Here is a 21,892-nt window from a genome sequence, read left to right as displayed (position 1 = left end):
TCGCACTCTGAAGCCTGTTCCTCCCCTCACACCCCAGCAATCTAACCGAATCACTTACCTGAAGATTGGCGGACGGACTTGTGCGGGCTCTGACTGCTTCGCCATCTACATGAGAATCAGGTCAGAGGCCCCAAATCCCAGGCTTCTCGGACCTCCCCATTTGAGCGCAGGCTGGTAGCACGCTGCGGGTAAGGCGCCCAAAAATGGATGCTACTGAATTTCTCGGCCTGGAGTGCAAACAGAATGGGAGTAGTTAATTCTTCTTCAACCTAGCCTGAGGCCAATTGCAGCACCCCCTATGCCATCCCCGCTGAGATCAGCCACCCTCGTGACAGACAGCAGATCGAAGCTCTGACCTGCCTGCTTTCTACGGTTTAGTTCCACATTTAGCAAAGCATTTACCAGTGAAAGAAAGAACGACTTGCATTTATATAGCGCCTTTCACAACCTCAGGATGTTCCAAAGCGCTTTAAAGCCAACGAAGTACTTTTGGAGTGTAGTCACTGTTGTAATATAGGAAACACAACAATAATTTGCGCACAGCAAGCTCCCACAAATAGCAATGTTATAATGACCAGATAATCTGTGTTTTTAGATGTTGGTTGAGGGATAGATATTGGCCAGGACACCGGGGATAAATCCCCTAATTTCTTCGAAATAATGCCATTGGTTTACTGTCTCATCCGAAAGACAGTACCTCTGACAGTGCCACACTCCCTCAGCACTGCACTGGAGTGTCAGCCTAGATTTTGTGCTCAAGTTTCTGGAGTGGGACTCGAACCCACAACCTTCTGACTCCGAGGCCTAAGAGCTACCCACTGAGCCATGGCTGACAAAATGGAGCCATATAGGCAAGCCCAGTATAGATTAATTAAAAATGAAATGGTAAAGTCAAGTGGAACAAAATGAATGGATAGTAAATCAGGAAGGATCTAGCCTTGAATCCCCAACACGCACTCTCAGCGGGACAAGCTCTGTGGCAGGAACAAGAACTTGTAAAATTAGTTGCTTTTGTGTTTGTCCATATAATACCTGCAAAGCCTTTTACATGGAAAGGGCTAAAAGTTGTTACTGATTAGACTTAGAAGACGATACAGAATATTTTACAATTTAACGTGTTCATGGAATAAACCGATGCGCTCTGGGATAAACAATTCCAAAGATTCACAGCCCTCTGAGTGAAGACATTTCTCCTCACCTCAGTCCGAAATGGCCGACCCCTTATCCTGAGACTGTGACCTCCATGTTATAGACGCCCCAGCCAGGAGAAACAACTTCTTGACATCTACCCTGTCAACCCCCTTAAGAATTTTACGTTCCAATGAGATCATCTCTCTTTCTTCTAGACTTGAGAGAATATAGGCCTAGTCTACTCAATCTCTCCTCATAGGACAATCCCCTCATGTTTGGTATCAGTCTACTAAACCTACGTTGTACTCCCTCTAAGGCAAGTATATCCCTCTCGGGCTGGCATATGAAGAGTAGCTGTTTAGGGTGATGCACAAGAGGTTGGCTGAACCCTGTGGAAACATAGAAACATAGAAAATAGGTGCAGGAGTAGGCCATTCGGCCCTTCGAGCCTACACCACCATTCAATAATATCATGGCTGATCATTCAACCTCAGTACCCCTTTCCTGCTTTCTCTCCATACCCCTTGATCCCCTTAGCCGCAAGGGCCATATCTAACTCCCTCTTGAATATATTCAGCGAACTGGCCTCAACAACTTTCTGTGGTAGAGAATTTCACAGGTTAACAACTCTCTGAGTGAAGAAGTTTCACCTCATCTCGGTCCTAAATGGCTTACCCCTTATCCTTATACTGTAGCCCCTGGTTCTGGACTTCCCCAGCATCGGGAACATTCTTCCTGCCTCTAACCTGTCCAATTCCATCAGAATTGTATATGTTTCTATGAGATCCCCTCTCATTTTTCTAAACTCCAGTGAATACAAGCCCAGTCGATCCAGTCTCTCCTCATATGTCAGTCCTGCCATCCCGGGAATCAGTCTGCTGAACCTTCGCTGCACTCCCTCAATAGCAAGAACGTCCTTCCTCAGATTAGGAGACCAAAACTGAACACACTATTCCAGGTGTGGCCTCACCAAAGCCCTGTACAACTGCAGTAAGACCTCACTGCTCCTGTACTCAAATCCTCTCGCTATGAAGACCAACATGCCATTTGCCTTCTTCACCGCCTGCTGTACCTGCATGCCAACTTTCAATGACTGATGTACCATAACACCCAGGTCTCGTTGCACCTCCCCTTTTCCTAATCTGTCACCATTCAGATAATATTCTGCCTTCCTGTTTTTGCTACCAAAGTGGATGACCTCACATTTATCCACATTATACTGCATCTGCCATGCATTTGCCCACTCATCTAACCTGTCCAAGTCACCCTCCAGCCCCTTAGCATCCACCTCACAGCTCACACCGCCACCCAGCTTAGTGTCATCTGCAAACTTGAAGATATTACTCTCAATTCCTTCATCTAAATCATTAATATATATTGTAAATAGCTGAGGTCCCAGCACTGAACCCTGCGGCACCCCACTAGTCACTGCCTGCCATTCTATATTGACAATGTTAGCCCAAAACTAAGTGGTGTCTTCAGGAGAGGAGAAGGCAGAAATTTGGAGAAAACAGCAATAAGCTACATGAGTTAGATCGTGGTCCTCTGCAGCATGTCTGAAAATTATCGATTGCCACAAGGTGTAAGAACTAATGTAACAAAACAAACTGATTACATCTAGGAGATATTTTACCCAAAATAATGTTTTTTTATATAAAATGCTTGAGCCGGAAATCATACATATAATAAGTCATAAAAAAACAATTAAAATTTCATACTAATAAACAGAAATTGAAAACCATGGCAACTCAAGGCTAGAAGCCGCAGTTGACAATATTAGTGAACAGAAATGTCAGCCCATTTATTTTATCCAGTTAGCGCCTGTTAAAGTAGCAGTGAGAAGATTGTTTTACATCCCAACAATAATGTCTACCTTTGTGTTTAATTTGGTTCTCCAGCAGATAATTTAATGCATTATATAGAACTGATAACATTGTAATAACCTGTGTAATATCGCCCGCCTCCGCCTCCCTGCCTCAGCCCACGTTTGCGGAAATCCTCGTCCATGACTTTGTCACCTCCACTATAAATCTCAGCTCATCCAAAACTCAGCTGCCTGTATTCTATCCCACACCAATTTCAACTCACCCTTGTCCTCATTGACCTACATTGGCTGCTAGTCCCCCAGTGCCTCAAATTTAAAATTCTCATCCTTGAATGTAAATCTCTCCATGGCCTTGCCTCTCCCTATCTCTCAAACCTCCTTCAGCCCTGCAACATATCTTGTGTAAAAGCAAAATACTGCGGATGCTGGAATAGAAACATAGAAAATAGGTGCAGGAGTAGGCCAGTCGGCCCTTCGAGCCTGCAGCACCATTCAATATGATCATGGCTGATCATGCACTTCAGTACCACATTCCTGCTTTCTCTCCGTACCCCTTGATCCCTTTAGCTGTAAGGGCCACATCTAATTCCCTTTTGAATATATCTAACGAACTGGCCTCAACAACTTTCTGTGGCAGAGAATTCCACAGGTTCACAATTCTCTGAGTGAAGAAGTTTCTCCTCATCTCGGTCCTAAATGGCTTACCCTTCATCCTTACACTGTGACCCCTGGTTCTGGACTTCCCCAACATCGAGAACATTCTTCCTGCATCTAACCTGTCCAATCCCGTCAAAATGTTACATGTTTCTATGAGATCTAAATTTCATTGAATATAAGCCTAGTCGATCCAGTCTTTCTTCATATGTCAGTCTTGTCGTCCCGGGCATCAGTCTGCTGAACCTTCGCTGCACTCCCTCAATAGCAAGAATGTCCTTCCTCAGATTAGGAGACCAAAACTGTACACAATACTCCAGGTGTGGCCTCACCAAGGCCCTGTACAACTGTAGTAAGACCTCCCTGCTCCTATACTCAAATCCTCTCGCTATGAAGGCCAACATGCCATTTGCCTTCTTCACCGCCTGCTGTACCTGTATGCCAACTTTCAATGACAGATGTACCATGGCACCCAGGTCTCGTTGCACCTCCCCTTTTACTAATCTGTCACCATTCAGATAATAACCTGCCTTCCTGTTTTTACCACCAAAGTGGATAACCTCACATTTATCGACATTATACTGCATCTGCCATGCATTTGCCCACGCACCTAACCTGTCCAAGTCACCCTGCAGCCTCTTAGCGTCCTCCTCACAGCTCATACTGCAACACAGCTTAGTGTCATCTGCAAACTTGGAGATATTACATTAAATTCCTTCATCTAAATTAATGTACATTGTAAATAGCTGGGGGTCCCAGCACTGAACCTTGCAGTATCCCACTAGTCACTGCCTGCCATTCTGAAAAGGACCCGTTTATTCCTACTCTTTTCTTGCTGTCTGTTAACCAGTTCTCTGTCCATGTCAATACATTACCCCCAATACCATGTGCTTTACTTTTGCACATTAATCTCTTGTGTGGGACCTTGTCAAAAGCCTTTTGAAAGTCTAAATACACCATATCCACTGGCTCCCCCTTGTCCACTTTACCAGTTACATCCTCAAAAAATTCTAGATGATTTGTCAAATATGATTTCCCTTTCATAAATCCACGCTGACTTGGACCGATCCTGTCACTGCTTTCCAAATGCGCTGTTATTACATCTTTAATAATTGATTCCAACATTTTCCCCACCACCGATGTGAGGCTGACTGGTCTATAATTCCCTGTTTTCTCTCTCCCTCCTTTTTTAAAAGGTGGGGTTACATTAGCTACCCTTCAATCCATAGGAACTGATCCAAAGTCTATAGAATGTTGGAAAATGACCACCAATGTATCCACTATTTCTAGGGCCACTTCCTTAAGTACTCTGGGATGCAGACTGTCAGGCCCTGGGGATTTATTGGCCTTCAATCTCTAATACAATTTCCTGATTAATAAGGATTTCCTTCAGTTCCTCCTTCTCGCTAGACCCTCAGTCTCCTAGTATTTCCGGAAGATTATTTGTGTCTTCCTTCGTGAAGACAGAACCAAAGTATTTGTTCAATTGGTCTGCCATTTCTTTGTTCCCCATTATAAATTCACTTGATTCTGAATGTAAGGGACCTACATTTGTCTTCATTAATCTTTTTCTCTTTATGTATCTGTAGAAGCTTTTGCAGTTAGTTTTTATGTTTCCTGCAAGCTTACTCTCATTCTATTTTCCCCCTCTTAATTAAACCCTTTGTCCTCCTCTGCTGTATTCTAAATTCTTCCAGTCCTCAGAATCTGAAATAAAAACACAGAATGCTGGAAATCTCAGCGGGTCAGGCAGCATCTGTGGAAAGAAAAACAAAGTTAATGTTTCGGGTCAACGACCCTTCGTCAGAACTGGCGAATGTTCGAAAGGAACACATACTTAAGCACTGAAAGGGGGAGGGGAGGAAAGAACAAAAGGGAAGGTCTGTGATAGGGTGGAAGACAGGAGAGATTAGAGAGACAAAAGGGCTGCTGGGTTGAATTGAAATAGTAATGGCCGGAGTTAGAGAAAGGTTAATCTGGGTAGGGTGTGAATGGCAGAGTAATCAAAAAAAGAGAAGAAAAATAATCTAAATGGGAGGGGGCGGAGAAAGGGAGCCAAAGATGGCCAGAGGTTATGCTATGAAATTGTTGAACTTGATGATGAGTCCAGAAGGCTGTAAAGTGCCTAATCGAAAGATGAGGCACTGTTCCTCGAGCTTGTGTTGAGCTTCATTGGAACAGTGCAGGAGGCTGAGGACGGAGAGGTCAGAGTGGGAGTGGAGCTGGGAATTAAAGTGACAAGCAATCGGAAGCTCAGGGTCACACTTACAGACTGAACAGAGGTGTTCAGCAAAGCGTTCACCCAATCTACACTTGGTCTCCCCAATATAGAGGAGACCACATCATGAGCAGCGAATACACTATACTAAATTGAAAGAAGTACAAATAAATCGCTGTTTCACTTGGAAGGAGTATTTGGGGCCCTGGATACTGGGAAAGGAGGAGGTAAAAGGGCAGGTGTTGCATCTCCTGCGCTTGCACAGGAAGGTGCCATGAGAAGGGGAGGGGCTGCTGGGGGTGACTGTGGAATGGACCAAGGTGTCACGGAGGGAACGGTCCCTTCGGAATGTTGAAAGGGGAGAGGAGTGGAAGATGTGATTGGTGGTGGGATCGTGCTGGAGGTGGCGGAAATGGCGGAGGATGATCCGTTGAACGTGGAGGCTGGTGGGGTGAAAGGTGAGGACAAGGGGAACCCTGTCATGGTTCTGGGAGGGAGGGGAAGAGGTGAGAGTAGAGGTACGGGAAATAGAACAGACACGGTCGAGGGCCATGTTAACCACAGCGGAGGAGATTACTCGATTGAGGAAAAAGGAAGACATGTCAGAGGCACTAGTGTGAAAGGTGCAGAGCAGATGCGACGAAAATGGAGAAATTGGGAGAATGGAATGGAGTCCTTACAGGAAGCGGGGTGGGAGGAAGTGTAGTCCAGGTAGCTGTGGGAGTCAGTGAGCTTATAGTGGATACTGGTCGAAAGCCTATCCCCAGAGATGGAGAAGTCGAGGAAGGGAAGGGAAGATTCGGAGATGGACCATGTGAAGGTGAGGGAAGGGTGGAAATTGGATGCAAAGTGAATAAATTTTCAAGTTCAACATATCTTGTGCATCTCTCCTCCACCTTCACCCCACCATTGGTGGCAGTGCCTTCAGCTCCTTGGCTCCAGGCTCTAGAATTCCCTCCCTAAAGCCCTCCGCTCCTCCCCCTCCCTCTCTTCCTTAAAACCTGCCTCTTCACCCTTTGTAATATCTCCTTTTTTGTCTTGGTGTTCATTTTTTTCCTTACACCTCCTCGAAGCGCCTCGGGGCTTTTGTCCTATATTAAAGGCGCAATATAAATGAAAGTTGTTGTTGGACGCCCAGTTGATGCACTCCCTCTGTGACGAGCCTCGCCCCTCCCCCCGCCACCCCCTTCCCCCACCCCCGCCCCCCGCACCCCACAGGGAGCCCTGGTCAAATGATTGCAGCCGTTCATTTAAATGGATGGAAAATCGGCCTGCGGGCCAGCAATTGTCCAACCGGCAAACAAAATCATAGAAATTTACAGCACAGAAGGAGGCCATTTCGCTCCATCGTGTCCGTGCCGGCTGACCAAGAGATATCCAGCCTAATCCCATTTTCCAGCTCTCAGTCCGTAGCCCTGTAGGTTTACAAGTTCATATCCAAGTATTTTTTTTAATGTGGTGAGAGTTTCTGCCTCTACCACCCTTTCAGGCAGTGAGTTACAGATCCCCATCACTCTCTGGCTGAATAAATTTCCCTTCATATCTCCTCTAAACCTCCCCCCAGTTACTTTAAATCTATGTTCCCTGGTTGTTGATCCCTCTGCCAAGGGAAACGGGTCCTTCCTATCCACTTTATCCAGGCCCCTTATAATTTGATATACCTCAATAAGGTCTTCCCTCAGCCTCCTCTGCTCCAAAGAAAACAAACCCAGTCTATCCAATCTTCCCTCACAACTAAAATTCTCCACTCCAGGAGATGTGCCAATCGGGGAATCAGCTTGTGTCATATCATGGTATCGGGTTTTGATGTGTACTTTATTTAAGCTGTGAATGTTGGTTGGAAATCTTTGAGGTCAGCAATTGAATTTTCTATTGCAGCGCCTTTCTGGGACCCAAAGACCTTTTACCGTACAAAGAATATAAAGATAAATTTGGCAAATCTAACAAGCGAAAAGGTTTCAACGAAGGTCTGTGGGAGATTGAAAACAATCCTGGTGTCAAGTTCACAGGATATCAGGTAACAACTATTTCTGGCTGCCTCAGTATTTTAGTAACAGATTGAATGACTTGATCATCATTTTTCAGAAAATGTGCTTTGGATTGTCATTTCTATGAAGCTACTTCACTTTTTACAATTAAAGAAAAATCTAAAAGTTGGAATGTTACTTGCCAGTGCTACATTTTACATCTTTGGTCTTATTTTCATTGAGTAATTGTATGTTTTATTTGAGCTGTAAATTCTATTGAAGTCACAATTTTCTTTTTAAAAAAAACCAAGCTTTAAAACTAGGCTTAGCTGAAGTCGAAAAGGACGGCTGAATATACAGCAGTTGGTAAAATGAAGCTCTGGTATTTTATGGATGAGTTGAATCTTAACTGCCCTCTGAAGTGGCCTAGCAAGCCGCTCAGTTGTATCAAACCGCTAGGAAAAACAATAAGAATAAAACTGGACGGATCACCCTTCATTAACCTCAGCACTGGATTCGGACATGGCAAAGGTACATCCAGCCCATTCAACCCTGAAAAGTCCTCCTCACAAACATCTGGGGACTTGACCGTTACCACCTAAAAGGACAAGGGCAGTAGGTGCATGGGAACACCCCCACCTGAAAATTCCCCTCCAAGTCACACCCCAGCCTGACTTGGAAGTATATCACCGTTCCTTCATCGTCGCTGGGTCAAAATCCTGGAACTGCCTCCCTAACAGCACTGAGGGAGCACCTTCACCACATGGACTGCAGCGGTTCAAGAAGGCAGCTCACCACCATCTTCTCAAGGGCAACTAGGAATGGGCAATAAATGCCGGCTTTGCCAGCGACACCCACATCCTGTGAATTATTTTTTTTTAATTACCAGGAACAACACAATCTTGTCACTTAAGCTGTAGACATTTTGTTGAAATATCTTTCTTTAGGCCAATAAAAAGTAATTGGCAGTTTAGTATCAGAAAATTCTGACAAAGAGCAAGGCTGACAATTCATTATTCACATTTAAATGCAGTGCAATCTGGAACTGTGAAAATATATACTTCCTAACCTAACTTTTATTTTGCCAGTGTTTAGTGAATTGATAGTTATACTTTACAACTGAGACATGATTCATAACTATATATAATACAACAAATATTATATCTGTGCATGTCACCCAATGAAAATATCATGGGGGCCGAAATTGCCCCTTCCCTTAAGGCCTGTTACCACTGAAAATCGGCAGCCACACAATGGAGTGGGGCCGACAGTTATGCCCCCAGGTTTGGCCGGGCCGCTAACGGGCAACCTGGCAACCCGTCTTGGGTGTCGGGCCAGTGGCCCAGCTGAAACCCTCCCTAGTGGCCCAGTAGACCTAACTTAAAGAATCGCAGAGCTCGCTGCGACTCTCCCCTTTAAGTGAAGGGGCGAGACGTGGTGACACGCCAGCATGATGATGTCATCAGCGCTACACTCCTTCCGCCCCTCTGCTTATCGAACATCTGCTCTCCGCCACACTTCTGCTCCCATTATGACCGACCTCCGGGCCGCTCGGAAAAAAAAGCCAAAGCGGAATTTCATGCAAGAAGCCACCACATCTACCGCTGCGGTGAAAACAGTCGAAACACGATAGGTGCGCCGCATTTTCGGTGGGGGGCAATTTCGGCCTCATGGTTTTTTGCAAACGGTGCTCTGCAATCATAAGAATGTAAGCAAAATGCCTTTCAGCCCAATGAGCCTGTTCTTTTCAAAGACCACATCCAATTTACCCTGCTGTGTACTCTACCCAATTTGTCACAACTCCTAAGGGAATTAATTGTGTATTCAAAGTTAAAACTACCAAGCGACGAAAGCTCTGTGTAAGTCAGTGCTGACATTTTGTGTGGGAAATGTCCTCAATCTACCAATTCACACTGGCCGGTTGATTTTTTTTCCCAGATTTATATTTCCACAAGTGCAGGGACCACAGTGATTAATAGGGTGTTTGATCACCTGTTCCTTACCCTCATAACCTGCAGTCCCATTCTTAACCAGATATTCATCCAGGTATTCAAAAAAGAGTAGACAGACAATGCATTAATTATTTTTGATGGGACTTTATTCCACATCTCTCCAACTGGGTGGTGACAACATTTCTTCAGATCTTTAACCTAACTTAAGGCTCGTTAATTTTATACTCATGTCCTCCTTGTTCTGTGACCGTAGTTTGAGTTAACTAGCCTGCTTACGCCTACATTATCCATGCCTGTCTGCATTTTATAGACATAGACAATGTCCCCTTTCAATCTCCCTTTCTCCAGTGAACAAGTTCAATTCTGTGAGCGTCGCTACACAAGTTAGAGGTTTACATCTCCGAATCATCCTTGTCACTCTCTCTGAACTCGCGCCATTGTGTCAATGTCCTTTTGAAGCTATGGTGGCCAAAATTGCACACAGTGTTCCAAATGTGGCCTCACGACAGGGTTAATGTAACTTGTTCCAACATGCTATAAAATGCCCTTGAAGTGCATCCCAGTACTTGACTAGCTTTGGTGATAACAACTTTCTAATACTTGAATCATTTCAGTGATTGGTCGGTAATCACACCCATACTAAAATCCTTCTGTCCATTTTGATGCTGGTGCTTTGTACAGATGCTTTCGATCCCTATCAATCTCTCTTGCACTGGATGGCAACAGATATCGATGCAGACTTGGCTAATTCTTCAAAGAATTCCAATAGATTTGTGAGGCATGCTATGTTATTAAAATGTTGTCAGCACTCTTGCCTGAGTCAGAAAGCTGTGGGTTTAAGCCCCACTCCAGGGACTTGAGCATAAAATCCGAGGCTAACACTTCAATGCAGTGCTGAGGGAGTGTTGTACGGTTGGAGGTGCTGTTTTTCGGATGAGACGTTAAACTCAGGCCCCGTCTGTTCTCTCAGGCACTATTTCGAAGAAGAGCAGGGGAGTTCTCCCCGGTGTCCTGGCCAATATTTATCCCTCAACCAACATCACAAACAAATTATTTGCTCGTTATTGCGTTTCTGTTGTGGGAGCTTGCTGTGCGCAAATTGGCTGCCGCGTTTCCGACATTACAACAGTAACTACACTTCTAAAAATACTTCTTTGGCTGAAAAGTCCTTTGGAGCATCCTGAGGTTGTGAAAGGCGCTATATAAATGTAAATCTTTTTCTTATTTTATGCAGGCTAGTCCAAATGACCACAGTCTTTATCCAATATTATCCAATAAAATGCTTCAAAGCACTCTGTCTACTATACATATATGCTGTAACTCATTGATTCATGTCTTGTTGCTCTTTTGAACATCAGGGTTATATTAGCTGTACTACAGTTCACCGATACAATCCTTGTATATGTGTAATTCCTGAAAATATTAACTGCAACCTTGCCCATTTCCTTGCAGATTCTCTGTTGTATCCCATCTCATGTATTACCTTAAACATTCCCTCCCTCCATCACCGACACACTGTGGCTGCAGTGTGTACCATCTACAAGATGCACTGCAGCAACTCGCCAAGGCTTCATAGACAGCACCTCCCAAACCCGTGACCTCTATCACCTAGAAAGACAAGGGTAGCAGGCACATGGGAACACCAAGTTCCCCTCCGAGTCACACGCTATCCTGACTTGGAAATATATCACCGTTCCTTCATCGTTGCTGGGTCAAAATCCTGGAACTCCCTCCCTAACAGCACTTTGGGAGCACCTTCACCACACGGACTGCAGCGGTTCAAGAAGGCAGCTCACCACCACCTTCTCAAGAGCATTTAGGGATGGGCAATAAATGCTGGCTTTGCCAGCGACGCCCACATCCCGTGAATGAATAAACCCACCCCTCGTGGTCCAGGTACCCTGTTCCCTCATGATGGGTGTGAAAGCACTTCATACACTTATGCAGAATTAACTGTGTGTAGGTTTGTGAACTGTTAACACAAGCTATTCCAATTTACTGCTGCTTAACTTAGTGTTTGTGATAAGTGAGTCGTTATTCAATCGGATGTCTGTCGCAGCTATTCAGATGCGTGATCCCAGCAGGCTTTTTTGGGGAATGGTCAGTAAATGGCAGATAATGGTCCTTACTAATGTTCCCTCTAAATGTGTTTGGGGTGCATGGCTCCTTTAACTGGCTGAGTGGCCCATTCAAATTTTTGTACATGCGCGGTTTCTTCCATTGAAAAGCCGGTGAGCGGCCTACGTGGGACCTCCAGGCCGCCGCACGGCCGCACAGCTTAATGGGAATGTTGGTCCTTACTAGAACTGTCCATCCCAGTGTTCTTTATGAATAGCAGGAGACATAGAATGTACCAGACACAGCCTTTTCTATTTGCAGCCACTTATACTTCCTAAAGTCAAGCCAATTTTCAGTCTCGTTAATTAACTTGCTGCAGTGATCTTTAACCTGTTGAATGGACTCCCAAATAGAACCTTATTAACTATCCACATCTCCAATAGCCTGCCTTGTTTGCTTCAATAAAGCAATACATCAGATTTAAATTTGCATTTTCTGCAGGGGATTATTATACAGCCTGGGAAATCATAGTCAGCAAGTGCCTACCAGGTTTTTAATGTTAATCAGGAATGCAGAGTGCTGTGTGAACTGCATTAATGATTTTAAATAAAATACAACGCAATAAAAATGTGTTGCATTGGAAAAATACAACACACCTTCCTCTTTTGGAAATCCAAATTTTCTTTTTGGAATCATAAGGGGCTGAGCATGATTTTTCTGCAAGGATTTTTATGAAACATGAATTTGTTCTTGGAATACCACAGAAATCAGTTGACCTTGTAACAATGCTTCTGTCAAACTTCTGAAGTGTCTAAGTTGCCACTTAACTGATATAACTGATCAAGTGTGGGGCCATCCTGATGTGGGGCCACCCTGATCATAATACCTGTAAATCATGGCGGGGTAAAATATCCCCACTTACTCACAGGACCCAGTGGATCCTGATTGGCTACCTCCGTTGCCAGAAATTAAAAATGATGCGTTGATTTTAAAAAGTCTTTACATCTCCTACGTTTGAATCATGCAGAGCCCACAAACCTGCCAATAATTGGCTTGATTTGCATTCGAATCAGCAACGGTGTCTCAACACGTAGGGCTGCCATTCATTATTTTTTTCCAGCGTGACTATTTGCACTGTGTTTTTTCTGTGTCTGTGTCCTCTCGACTCTGCCCCCGACACTGCTCGCGCATGCGCAGACTCCTCGGACCCGGATCCGGGACCGGAAGTGGGAGCCCACAACGACCACTTTGTGCTGCTGATCCTCCGACGAGTCCGCATGGAGTTCGCTGCTGAAACATTTTCTGCCGCTGAAGCCTGGAGCTGGATTTGCTTGCAGCTCTTGTATTATTTGGACCATTTTTGCGGTTCCTGACCCCATCCCAGGTTCCTGACCCCAGCCCAAGTTCTTGACCCCATTCCAGCCCAAGTTCATGCCTCCCCCAGCCAAAGTTCCTGACCCCAAATAACTGCATCCTACTTTTACTCCCAGTGTCAATCGCTGCCCCTCCAGTTTGTCATAGCAACATCTACTTAAAGAATAAAAGCATGGGTCTATCTCCATCAGCCTGAGTCATACAAATGTCCAAAGTCCCCAAGCCACTTGCAGCGTCCAGAGATGTTGAATAATTTTAACCTGATATTATCTATATCTATGTGTAATAACAATGGTATGATAGAGCACACTCTTTGATTTTTGATTGACTGAAATATTAAAACTAATTGGCACAACTCGAACTGAACTTGAGCACATAAATCTAGGCTGTCACTTCAGTGCAGTGCTGAGGGAGAGCTGCACTGTCAGAGCTGCCGTCTTTCAGATGAGACATTAAACCGAGGCCCCGTCTGCTCTCTCAGGTGGACGGAAAAGATCCCATGGCACTATTTCGAGGAAGAGCAAGGGAGTTATCCCTGCTCAATATTTATCCTTCAATCAACATAACAGAACAAAACAGATTATCTGGTCATTATCACATTGGTGTTTGTGGGAGCTTACGGTGTGCAAATTAGTTGCCGCGTTTCCTATATTACAACAGTGACTAAACTCCAAAAGTACTTCATGGGCTATAAAGCATTTTGAGACTTCCGGTGGTCGTGAAAAGCGCTATATAAATGCAAGTCTTCTCTCTTTATCCTGATTCATTCAGACATCTCCATCAAACCATGAAGCCAATGTAGCAATCGTGACAAAAGTGCTCCTGGGATTCTATGCGAGCAGTGGCACATGACTATTTGCACTTGTAACAACTGGCCTCCCTGAATTCTGCGAGCCTGGCTCATGAATACAATTTAAATATGCTGCGAGTGCACTGAAATGCATGAGAGCCTTAAAGAACTCCAGCTCACATTCAGAAGGGTGCAGTCGCTCCATATTGGCGTCAAATATCTTTGAGGCTTTACATTGGCTCCGAACGGATTTGAAATGTTTGTCAAAAGCTGTATGGGGAGGAGAATATTCATGAGCACTGGAAAAGCCTTATGATTGTGCGTGCCTACACGATGAAGGGGCAAAGAGCAGCATTGAGGGTCACAGAGCCTCAGGTTGTGTGTATAAGGAGGCACAGCAAACACCCTGACCCATAGCCCAGCTTAAGAAGCTCTAGGAGTGGTGCAGAAGGTAAGCCCGATGTCTCAGAAAAGGGAGGACTTGTGCAAGAGACAGTCGTTGGATGTGTTGAGAGCTGGGATATGTAAGCATGTGGGTATATGTTACGACTTTTAAATCAGTAATTGAATTTTTTTATGTCTTTTCTGTTTTAAATTTTATTTTTAAAAGGGCAAATCAGGAACCAGCACAGTCCCTCAAAAATCTTTTCTGGTGAGGTCTTCAATTTAGTTCTTTGCAGATTAGTGTACTCAAGCCCAACTCCAGAGTCTTGAGTGTTGTGTACGCGTAAATAACTGACAAACTGAGCCAGGAGAAATATAACTTAACTGTGCTTTTATACAACCCAAAATGGTGTCCCTAAACCAGCATGAACCAACATGAGTACAGCAACTGTGAATAACTCCCGCAGGGTCCTAATGCCTGTCTAATGAGCTGTAACAAATAAATAGAATATGAACACAACATTGAGCACATAATCCAGGCTGAAGCTTCACTGTCAGTGCTGAGGGAGTGCTGAACTGTCGGTGGTGCCATCTTTCGGATGAGATGTTTAACTGCCCTCTGCCCCCTCAGGTATATTGGTGCCTTGGCCAATATTTATCCTTCAACCAATATCAGTAATAGACAGATTATCCGGTCATTATCTCACTGATGTTTTTGGGACCTTGCTGTGAGCCGTTTGGCTGCTGCATTACCTGCATTGCTACATTGACTATACTTCAAAAATACTTCATTGGCATGAAGCGCTTTGGAACATCCTGAGGTGGTGAAAGGTGCTATATATAAATGCAAGTTCTTTCTTTCGTTCGTTTCTTTTTTTTACTTGGAAAATTGTACTGCATTAATTTCAGCTCACAGAGCTAGTGGACTGCAAAGTCGTCTTGTCGTTGAGCTGTATGTGGCATTGTGGCCGGACAGACCTTCGAACATACCTGGAGTTTTCATCCAAAGCCAGGTTAATTTGGGTCAAGAAATCGTTGCCCCATCTTTTTACCCACAGACACACCGCTCAGAACTGGAATGTAATCTCCACTGTATAGACATTTACAGAGCCCTAAGGTGTACATGTGTCTTGTATAAAGTAAGTTTGAAAGTCCTGACAGTTATTGATTTCCTATTGTATAAAGAGCCTTTCAATCAATTCCACTACTGCTACCTGTGCATCTCTGGATCAGTTCTGATTGGCATTATTTGCAGTCACTTAGCGAAATCCTCAGACATTTACAAAGCATCAGTATTTAAATTTAATGACAGCACGTTACAACACCTTGGGCAATCGATATTGACAGCCAGGATTCGATTTCCAGCTTCACTATCTGGGCTCTAATCTGGTAGAGTAGATCGGCAGAAAGACCGAGCAGAACTAGCTTGCCAGAGTGCAAAGGTAGAGATGAAAGTGGCCAGCCCTTGTTGCTATCCTCTTGTGACAAGTTTCGAAACACTCTTCACATCAGACATGTCCCACTGAACTGGAGTTAGGAAAGATCCCAGTGGCTGTGAATGGGAAGAGAGCTGGAAAAAAAAAAGCAGAGCTCACCGGTTTCATGAGTAAAAATCAGGCGGGTTCTATAAAGGGATTGCCGAGAAAGTGTCGATGAAAATCTACCCTGTAGTATTATCCCCCCGCTGAATGTTGATGCTTTGGAATACTTCAATCATGTTTAGAGAATGCTTAATGAAGAGAATGTAGGATGATCTCCATTCTTCGACTGATATGCAGTCTCCACTCTCTCACCAATCCATCCATGCAGAAGCATAATATTTTTGGTGGGAAGGGGAATGTTATAGGCCAGTTGTTAACAGTTTCTGTTAGTGTCAGATCAAAATGAATTGTCACTATGGCACCAGTTCTGTGGTTTTATACATCATCATCATAGGCGGTTCCTCGAAACAATGACTTGCTTCCACGGGATGAGCTCACAGGCATTTCATCCCGAACTACATCTTGACAGGTGGAAGATGCCTGTGCGTAGATTTTTTTAACGTGGGGTGACCGTTGCACCCCAGCCACCACACGGGCTTGACAGAGCTAGGTCTTGGTCCAGTGGCAAGGATTAACCAAGACGACTGGAGACCAGCTCTGCTGCACGGACCTCGTGCGCACACATATCGCAGTGTGGGCTGGCCCGTGCTGTCCCTCGCCTCTTCTGGGCCCTGAACTCTCGCCTCTCCTGGGCCCCGATTACATCCCACTACGAACTCTTGCCGCTCCTTCATCCCGACCTCGCCGCTCCTGCTGTACCGGCCCACACTGCAATCAGCCGTCGCCCTCCTGCAGCAGCACGCGCTGCTCCCTGCAGTGGTATGCCGCTGCACGCTGCTCCCTCTAATGGCCCCGGCCTGGTGATTGTCTTACAGGCCGGGGCCATTGGCGGGAGCAGCGTGCAGCGGCCCGGCCCTGAAATTGGCTTTATACAACATGGGAGTAGACTACATGGGCACAGCTTAATTGCAACATCGTGATACCTTTGAAGAAAGCTCTACAAGGTCGTTAATCTATTGCTCACTGCTGTTAACTTGTCCTGCACAAAATATGTCCTTGTGCCTGCTACTTCACTAAACACAACACCCAGAGGAAAATATGGCCATAGTTACATAGCTGGAAAGGAATAATTGCAAAACTCTCTGACCACCTGACTGAGGGCCACAGCACATCCTTGGCCTTCCATTTCCAGTAAGTTTTATCGTAATTTTTTTCTTTAAGTTTATTCATAAAAACAAATAATTTTGTTCATTACATTTTCCACAATAGGCCTGCCAGCAATATTAAGTAATGTTTTGTTAATATGTAAAATGTCGTATCTCCATATATATCTATGTATTTATATATTATATATATTTTTTATATATATACACACACTACAGGTTGAACCTCCCTTATCCAGAACTCCCTTATCCAGAACCACCCCTCGTCCAGAACCATTCCCGGCCACCGGGTGGCGTATGCACAGAACTCCAACATGAACAAATTGAAGTCCTTCCTCGCTGCCAACTCCTGCAATCGCTGGCCTGACCCCACGATACACCGCCCCCACCCCCCCGCGTGATATCTCTGCCGCACTCCCAGCCCCGGGATATCCCCTTGCTCAGTACCTGTACCATCCAATTTAATGTGACCGCCCCTCGTCCGGAAAAATCCCTTTTCCAGAACAGGCCAGATCCCGAGGGTTCCGGATAAGGGAGGTTCAACCTGTAGTAGAATAATACCCGGTTAAATTATGAGATCAGGTTGCATAAGCTTGGCTTGTATTCCCTTGAGTATAGGAGATTGAGGAGTGACCCGATCGAGGTGTTTAAAATGTTAAAAGGATTTGATAGTTTCTCTGTATCTAACCTATTTCCTCTGGTGGGGAAATCAAGAACAAGGGGACACAATCAATGTTCCCTTTAATTTGGGGGGGGCCCTTTAAGGGGCTGCATGGCCCAATCAAATTTCTGCGCGCGCGGTATTTCCACTCAAAAGCCGGTTGCACGGGACCTCCAGACAGTGCACAGCCACGCAGCTTAAAGCGAACATTGAACATAACGTTAAAATTGGAGCTGGGCCTTTCAGGAGCGAAATCAGGAAGCACTTTCTCACACAAAGTGTAGCAGAAACCTGCAACTATCTCCCTCAAAAGGCTGCTGCTGCTGGGACACTTGGAGCTATCCAGACTGAGATCGCTAGCTTTCTGTCAGGTAAGAGTATCAAGGTATACGGAGCAAAGGCGGGGAAATGGAGTTGAGGTGCAGACCAGCCACAATCTCATTAAATGGCAGAGCACAGTCAAGGGGCTGAATGGCCTACTCCTGTTCTTTGTCAGTCTCCCACGGCATTGTACACAGTGAGGAAAGACCAAGACTAGTGTTCAGGTGAAGCAGAGTTAAGAGGATAGGGGATAATTGGAGTAGGGCAGCATTTGTAATTCATTCACCATCTTCTTTTATATTAAATACTTTGATTTTATAGAAATATTTATTGCTAAATTGCCAAATGTATGGCAGCTTAAGAAGTAACGAATTGAGTTGGTCGGAGCTTCTCTACAGTACAAGCTGAGAGGCTGGGAGACACAAAACTGAAGTAACACAGTACCACCACTGGGGGGAGGGCAGAAATGCAGCATTGCAAATTTACAAACCGTTTCCATTCTAAATGTGGACATAGTAATTTATAATTGTAACAAAGATGACAGGAAGTGCATGCAGATGCAAAATATTTAATAGATTTGTATGTATATAGATATTTAGATACTTGAAATAAGTACATTTTTGATTTACTAGCCACTGCAAAGCTTCTGTTGTACATATTTCCGAAGTTGATGCATTATCCAAAATCAGCTAATGCAATGATACTTCCATGTCTCCACATCTAGTTTCTTGGAGTTACTTGAAGAGGCTGTCATCATTTTGGAGGAGAGCAAAGGGGGTGAGGACAACACGGAGGTTTCTGGCAAAAGCTCGATGGTGCAGACCATTCTACTAATGCTTGCGACCAATGAGAGCACTTCACCCCTGTGGCAGGATCATCCACAGGGGGTTATTGCAGGTCCTTCTTTAAAGGTCAGAGCATTCCACAGAGGTCTTATCAGCTACACTTGTTCCTGGTACCCCATGTCTCTCAGGAGTCGAACTTGCAGTCGTTCTGTCCCCTTGAACAGTTGGGGAACCCTTGGCTGGAAGTTGAATGAGAATGCCATCTAGACGGTTGTCCATGGCTGCAGAAGTTACAGGAGCTGACACAGGCCAGGGATTGAGTCATGTTTGAGGCACAGCATTCTTGCACACTGTCCCTCACTGAGGTCCAGTAGGTGGCACATCTAAGGTATTCATGCTACATGAAGTCAAGAATGGATCCTGAAAAGTTTGCCTCCTATATCCTTGAAAAAGATCTCCTGTTTTTTCCTGACCCTTCACTTCCAAAGTGTCCAGCAAATAGAGACTATATGATGGTTTCGTCCCGGATTAATTTGTAGCGGGCAAGAACAATTAGTTAACACTATCTGCTACTTTTCAGAGTCCGATACTGGAAAATAATGACAAGACACCAATAAGTATAGTTCCCACTGTGCGTGGCAGTGTTACTGAGTACTGATCAACCTGTTATCAACATTACACCTAACTGTCTGTCCCTTGAGCTGCTAAGCTACATTATAATTACCAGTTCCTCAGTACCCTGCGTGCTGATGATCATTCCAATGGTCCGCTGACGTGTCGTGATACGCGTTTTCTGATGACTGACCGGGTCACCCTTCCTTGAAGGTGTTCCCACTGGTTTTTGCTGATTCTCGGCCTCAGTTTCCCCGTGCACTCACCATCAAGCCGGTGGTCTGATGGGTTCGTGGAGCTCAACGTCTGATGAACAACCACGTCACCTTTCTCTGACGACTGCAGGGCTGCTGTTTCCCGTCTGTGGCTTTTGTCCCTGCCTTTTCTCAGGTGTTGTTTCCATGGCTACTGAATCCTTCCTTTGATCCAGCGATGATCTATCTTCTTTGAGCACGCCTTTAGCACTTCAGAAACTGGTGTATTGTCTGGTCTAGTGCTATCGTGGACCTCACTGTGTCCAAAGGTTTAGTCAGTATTAGTGTTTACATGTCCACAAAAGGTTGCGTATCGTTTCCATTGTGTTTGGGTTTCTCTACAGATTAACATTAAGCATTTTAAACAGGCGTCTCCAAGAGGTCTTACATCTCACAGGATGTCAGTATTTACAGTTTTCGTGTTTTACACATTTATATAGAATGGTTAAAAAGATTAATCACAAAGATCAATTTCCTGGGCCTTATACTGGGTTCAAGCCCTACATCGGTGCTGCTCCAATCTCCAAAATACTTGTCCTTGACTAGTTTTGTAAGCTATTTTCCTACTGTGCTCACTTGTTGAAGTCCGCCTGATCTCTCTGGTGCTTTGACAGCGGCTTCAGTTGTTGGAAATTAGGATATTGTGTGAATTAAGTAAATCTGGATACACTTTCACATTTCCCATTAACTGCGGCTTCACAAGTAAAAGAAAATTAACCCTGGGCCACGGCACAAATTTCTGTTAGACTGGTTTACTTCGAGAAGCAATATTAGGAGTGTTGACTAAGTTAGCACCGACTTCATCAACACTAACTAGCTATGCACACTGACGAGTGTTTGCCGATTGTGAAGCTCGGAGCAAATCAAATCCCTTTGTGGAAAAAAATGTGAGATGCACGTTAATATGTCATTTAAAAAACACGAGTGTATACTTCAAGTATTGTAGCAAAATTAAATAAATTTATGCAATGCATAATTAATAAATGTGGACTGGATTTTCAGCTTTGACGTTTTTAGGGAGATAATAGTGGCGGGGCAGGAAAGTTAGCGCTCGGGAACAGTTTGCGCCTCAGTAAATAAGTTTGGGCAGCTGGGCCCTGAGTCAGGGGGCACAGCGCTAAGGGAGGTGTTGTACACCCCTCTAAGGGTGTTAGGATGGGAAACTCCCAAGCTAAAGAGCCAGGCCAGGAGCTCTGAGAGACATCTAAGGGCGGGGGGGGGGAACCTTAACAAAGCACCACAAAAACATTCCCAAAACCTTGCCCATGCCACCACAACATAAATAGCAAAAAAAATGTTTTTTAATTCACATTCATCTCAAAGTAGCATCTTGCATCAATATGGGGTTGCTTTGCGAGGTGACGTCTCTGAGCAGAAGTACGAGCTCCATGGGATCACCCTTACACGTCACCACAATGTTCTTTAGGGTGCAAAAGTCAACTTTGGAAATTTCCTTCAGAAAGAGTTTGCAACGGCACAGATCGAAAGAAAATGGCCACAGCTCTACCCAATGCAATGGACCAAGTTCAGCGCAGCTTTTGGATGCACAAATCTATCCCCTAATAGTTGCTGTCATTTTTGAGCATGTTCAGGTTGAAACAGTATGTCATATTTTTTCCACCCTGCTGTGCTTTTGTTTCAGGCAATACAGCAACAGAGTTCTTCAGAGACAGAAGGAGAGGGAGGGAATACAGCAGATGCCAGCAGTGAAGGCGAAGGGGGTGAATTAATAGACGAGGAGGGAAAAGCTAAAAGCAAAAATGAAAAAGCAGGCTCCAAACGGAAAAAAGCTGCTTTTAAGGTAATGGAATGGAATATTTCCAGCTGCTCTAACTATATTGTGAAGTACATGTTTCAGTGTCCTTTTAGGTTGAAGCCCGCTCAAGATAATTTCTTGACTGTTAAGACTTGACTGTTCCAATGCACTCCTGGCTGCCCTCACACGTAAACTGATCCTAAACTTGGCTGCCCGTGTCCTATCTCGCATCAAGTCCCACTCACCCATCACCCCCGTGCTCGCTGACCTACATTGGCTCCCGGTTAAGCAACGCCTTGATTTCAAAATTCTCATCCTTGTTTTCAAATCCCTCCATGGCCTCGCCCCTCCCTATCTCTGTATTCTCCTCCAGCCTCACAACCCACCGAGATGTCTGCACTCCTCTAATTCTGCTCTCTTGAGCATCCCTGATTATAGCTGCTCAG

At 44.7% G+C, this 21,892-nt stretch overlaps 1 protein-coding gene across 1 annotated transcript in view; it reads left to right on the top strand.

The window, feature by feature from the left end:
• Positions 1–21,892, top strand: part of LOC139228162 (hepatoma-derived growth factor-related protein 3-like) — a 124,383-nt gene that overhangs the window by 81,306 nt on the left and 21,185 nt on the right. The window contains exons 3-4 of the mRNA XM_070859349.1: positions 7,707–7,845; positions 21,333–21,491. Coding sequence (XP_070715450.1) covers positions 7,707–7,845; positions 21,333–21,491 — 298 coding nt within the window. The remainder of the gene's footprint in view (positions 1–7,706; positions 7,846–21,332; positions 21,492–21,892) is intronic.

This window comes from Pristiophorus japonicus, chromosome 17 (assembly GCF_044704955.1).
Source record: "Pristiophorus japonicus isolate sPriJap1 chromosome 17, sPriJap1.hap1, whole genome shotgun sequence".
Classification (NCBI taxonomy): Eukaryota; Metazoa; Chordata; class Chondrichthyes; family Pristiophoridae; genus Pristiophorus; species Pristiophorus japonicus.
The sequence above is the reverse complement of the archived record's forward strand: the minus strand, read 5'-3'. Positions and strand labels throughout refer to the sequence as shown.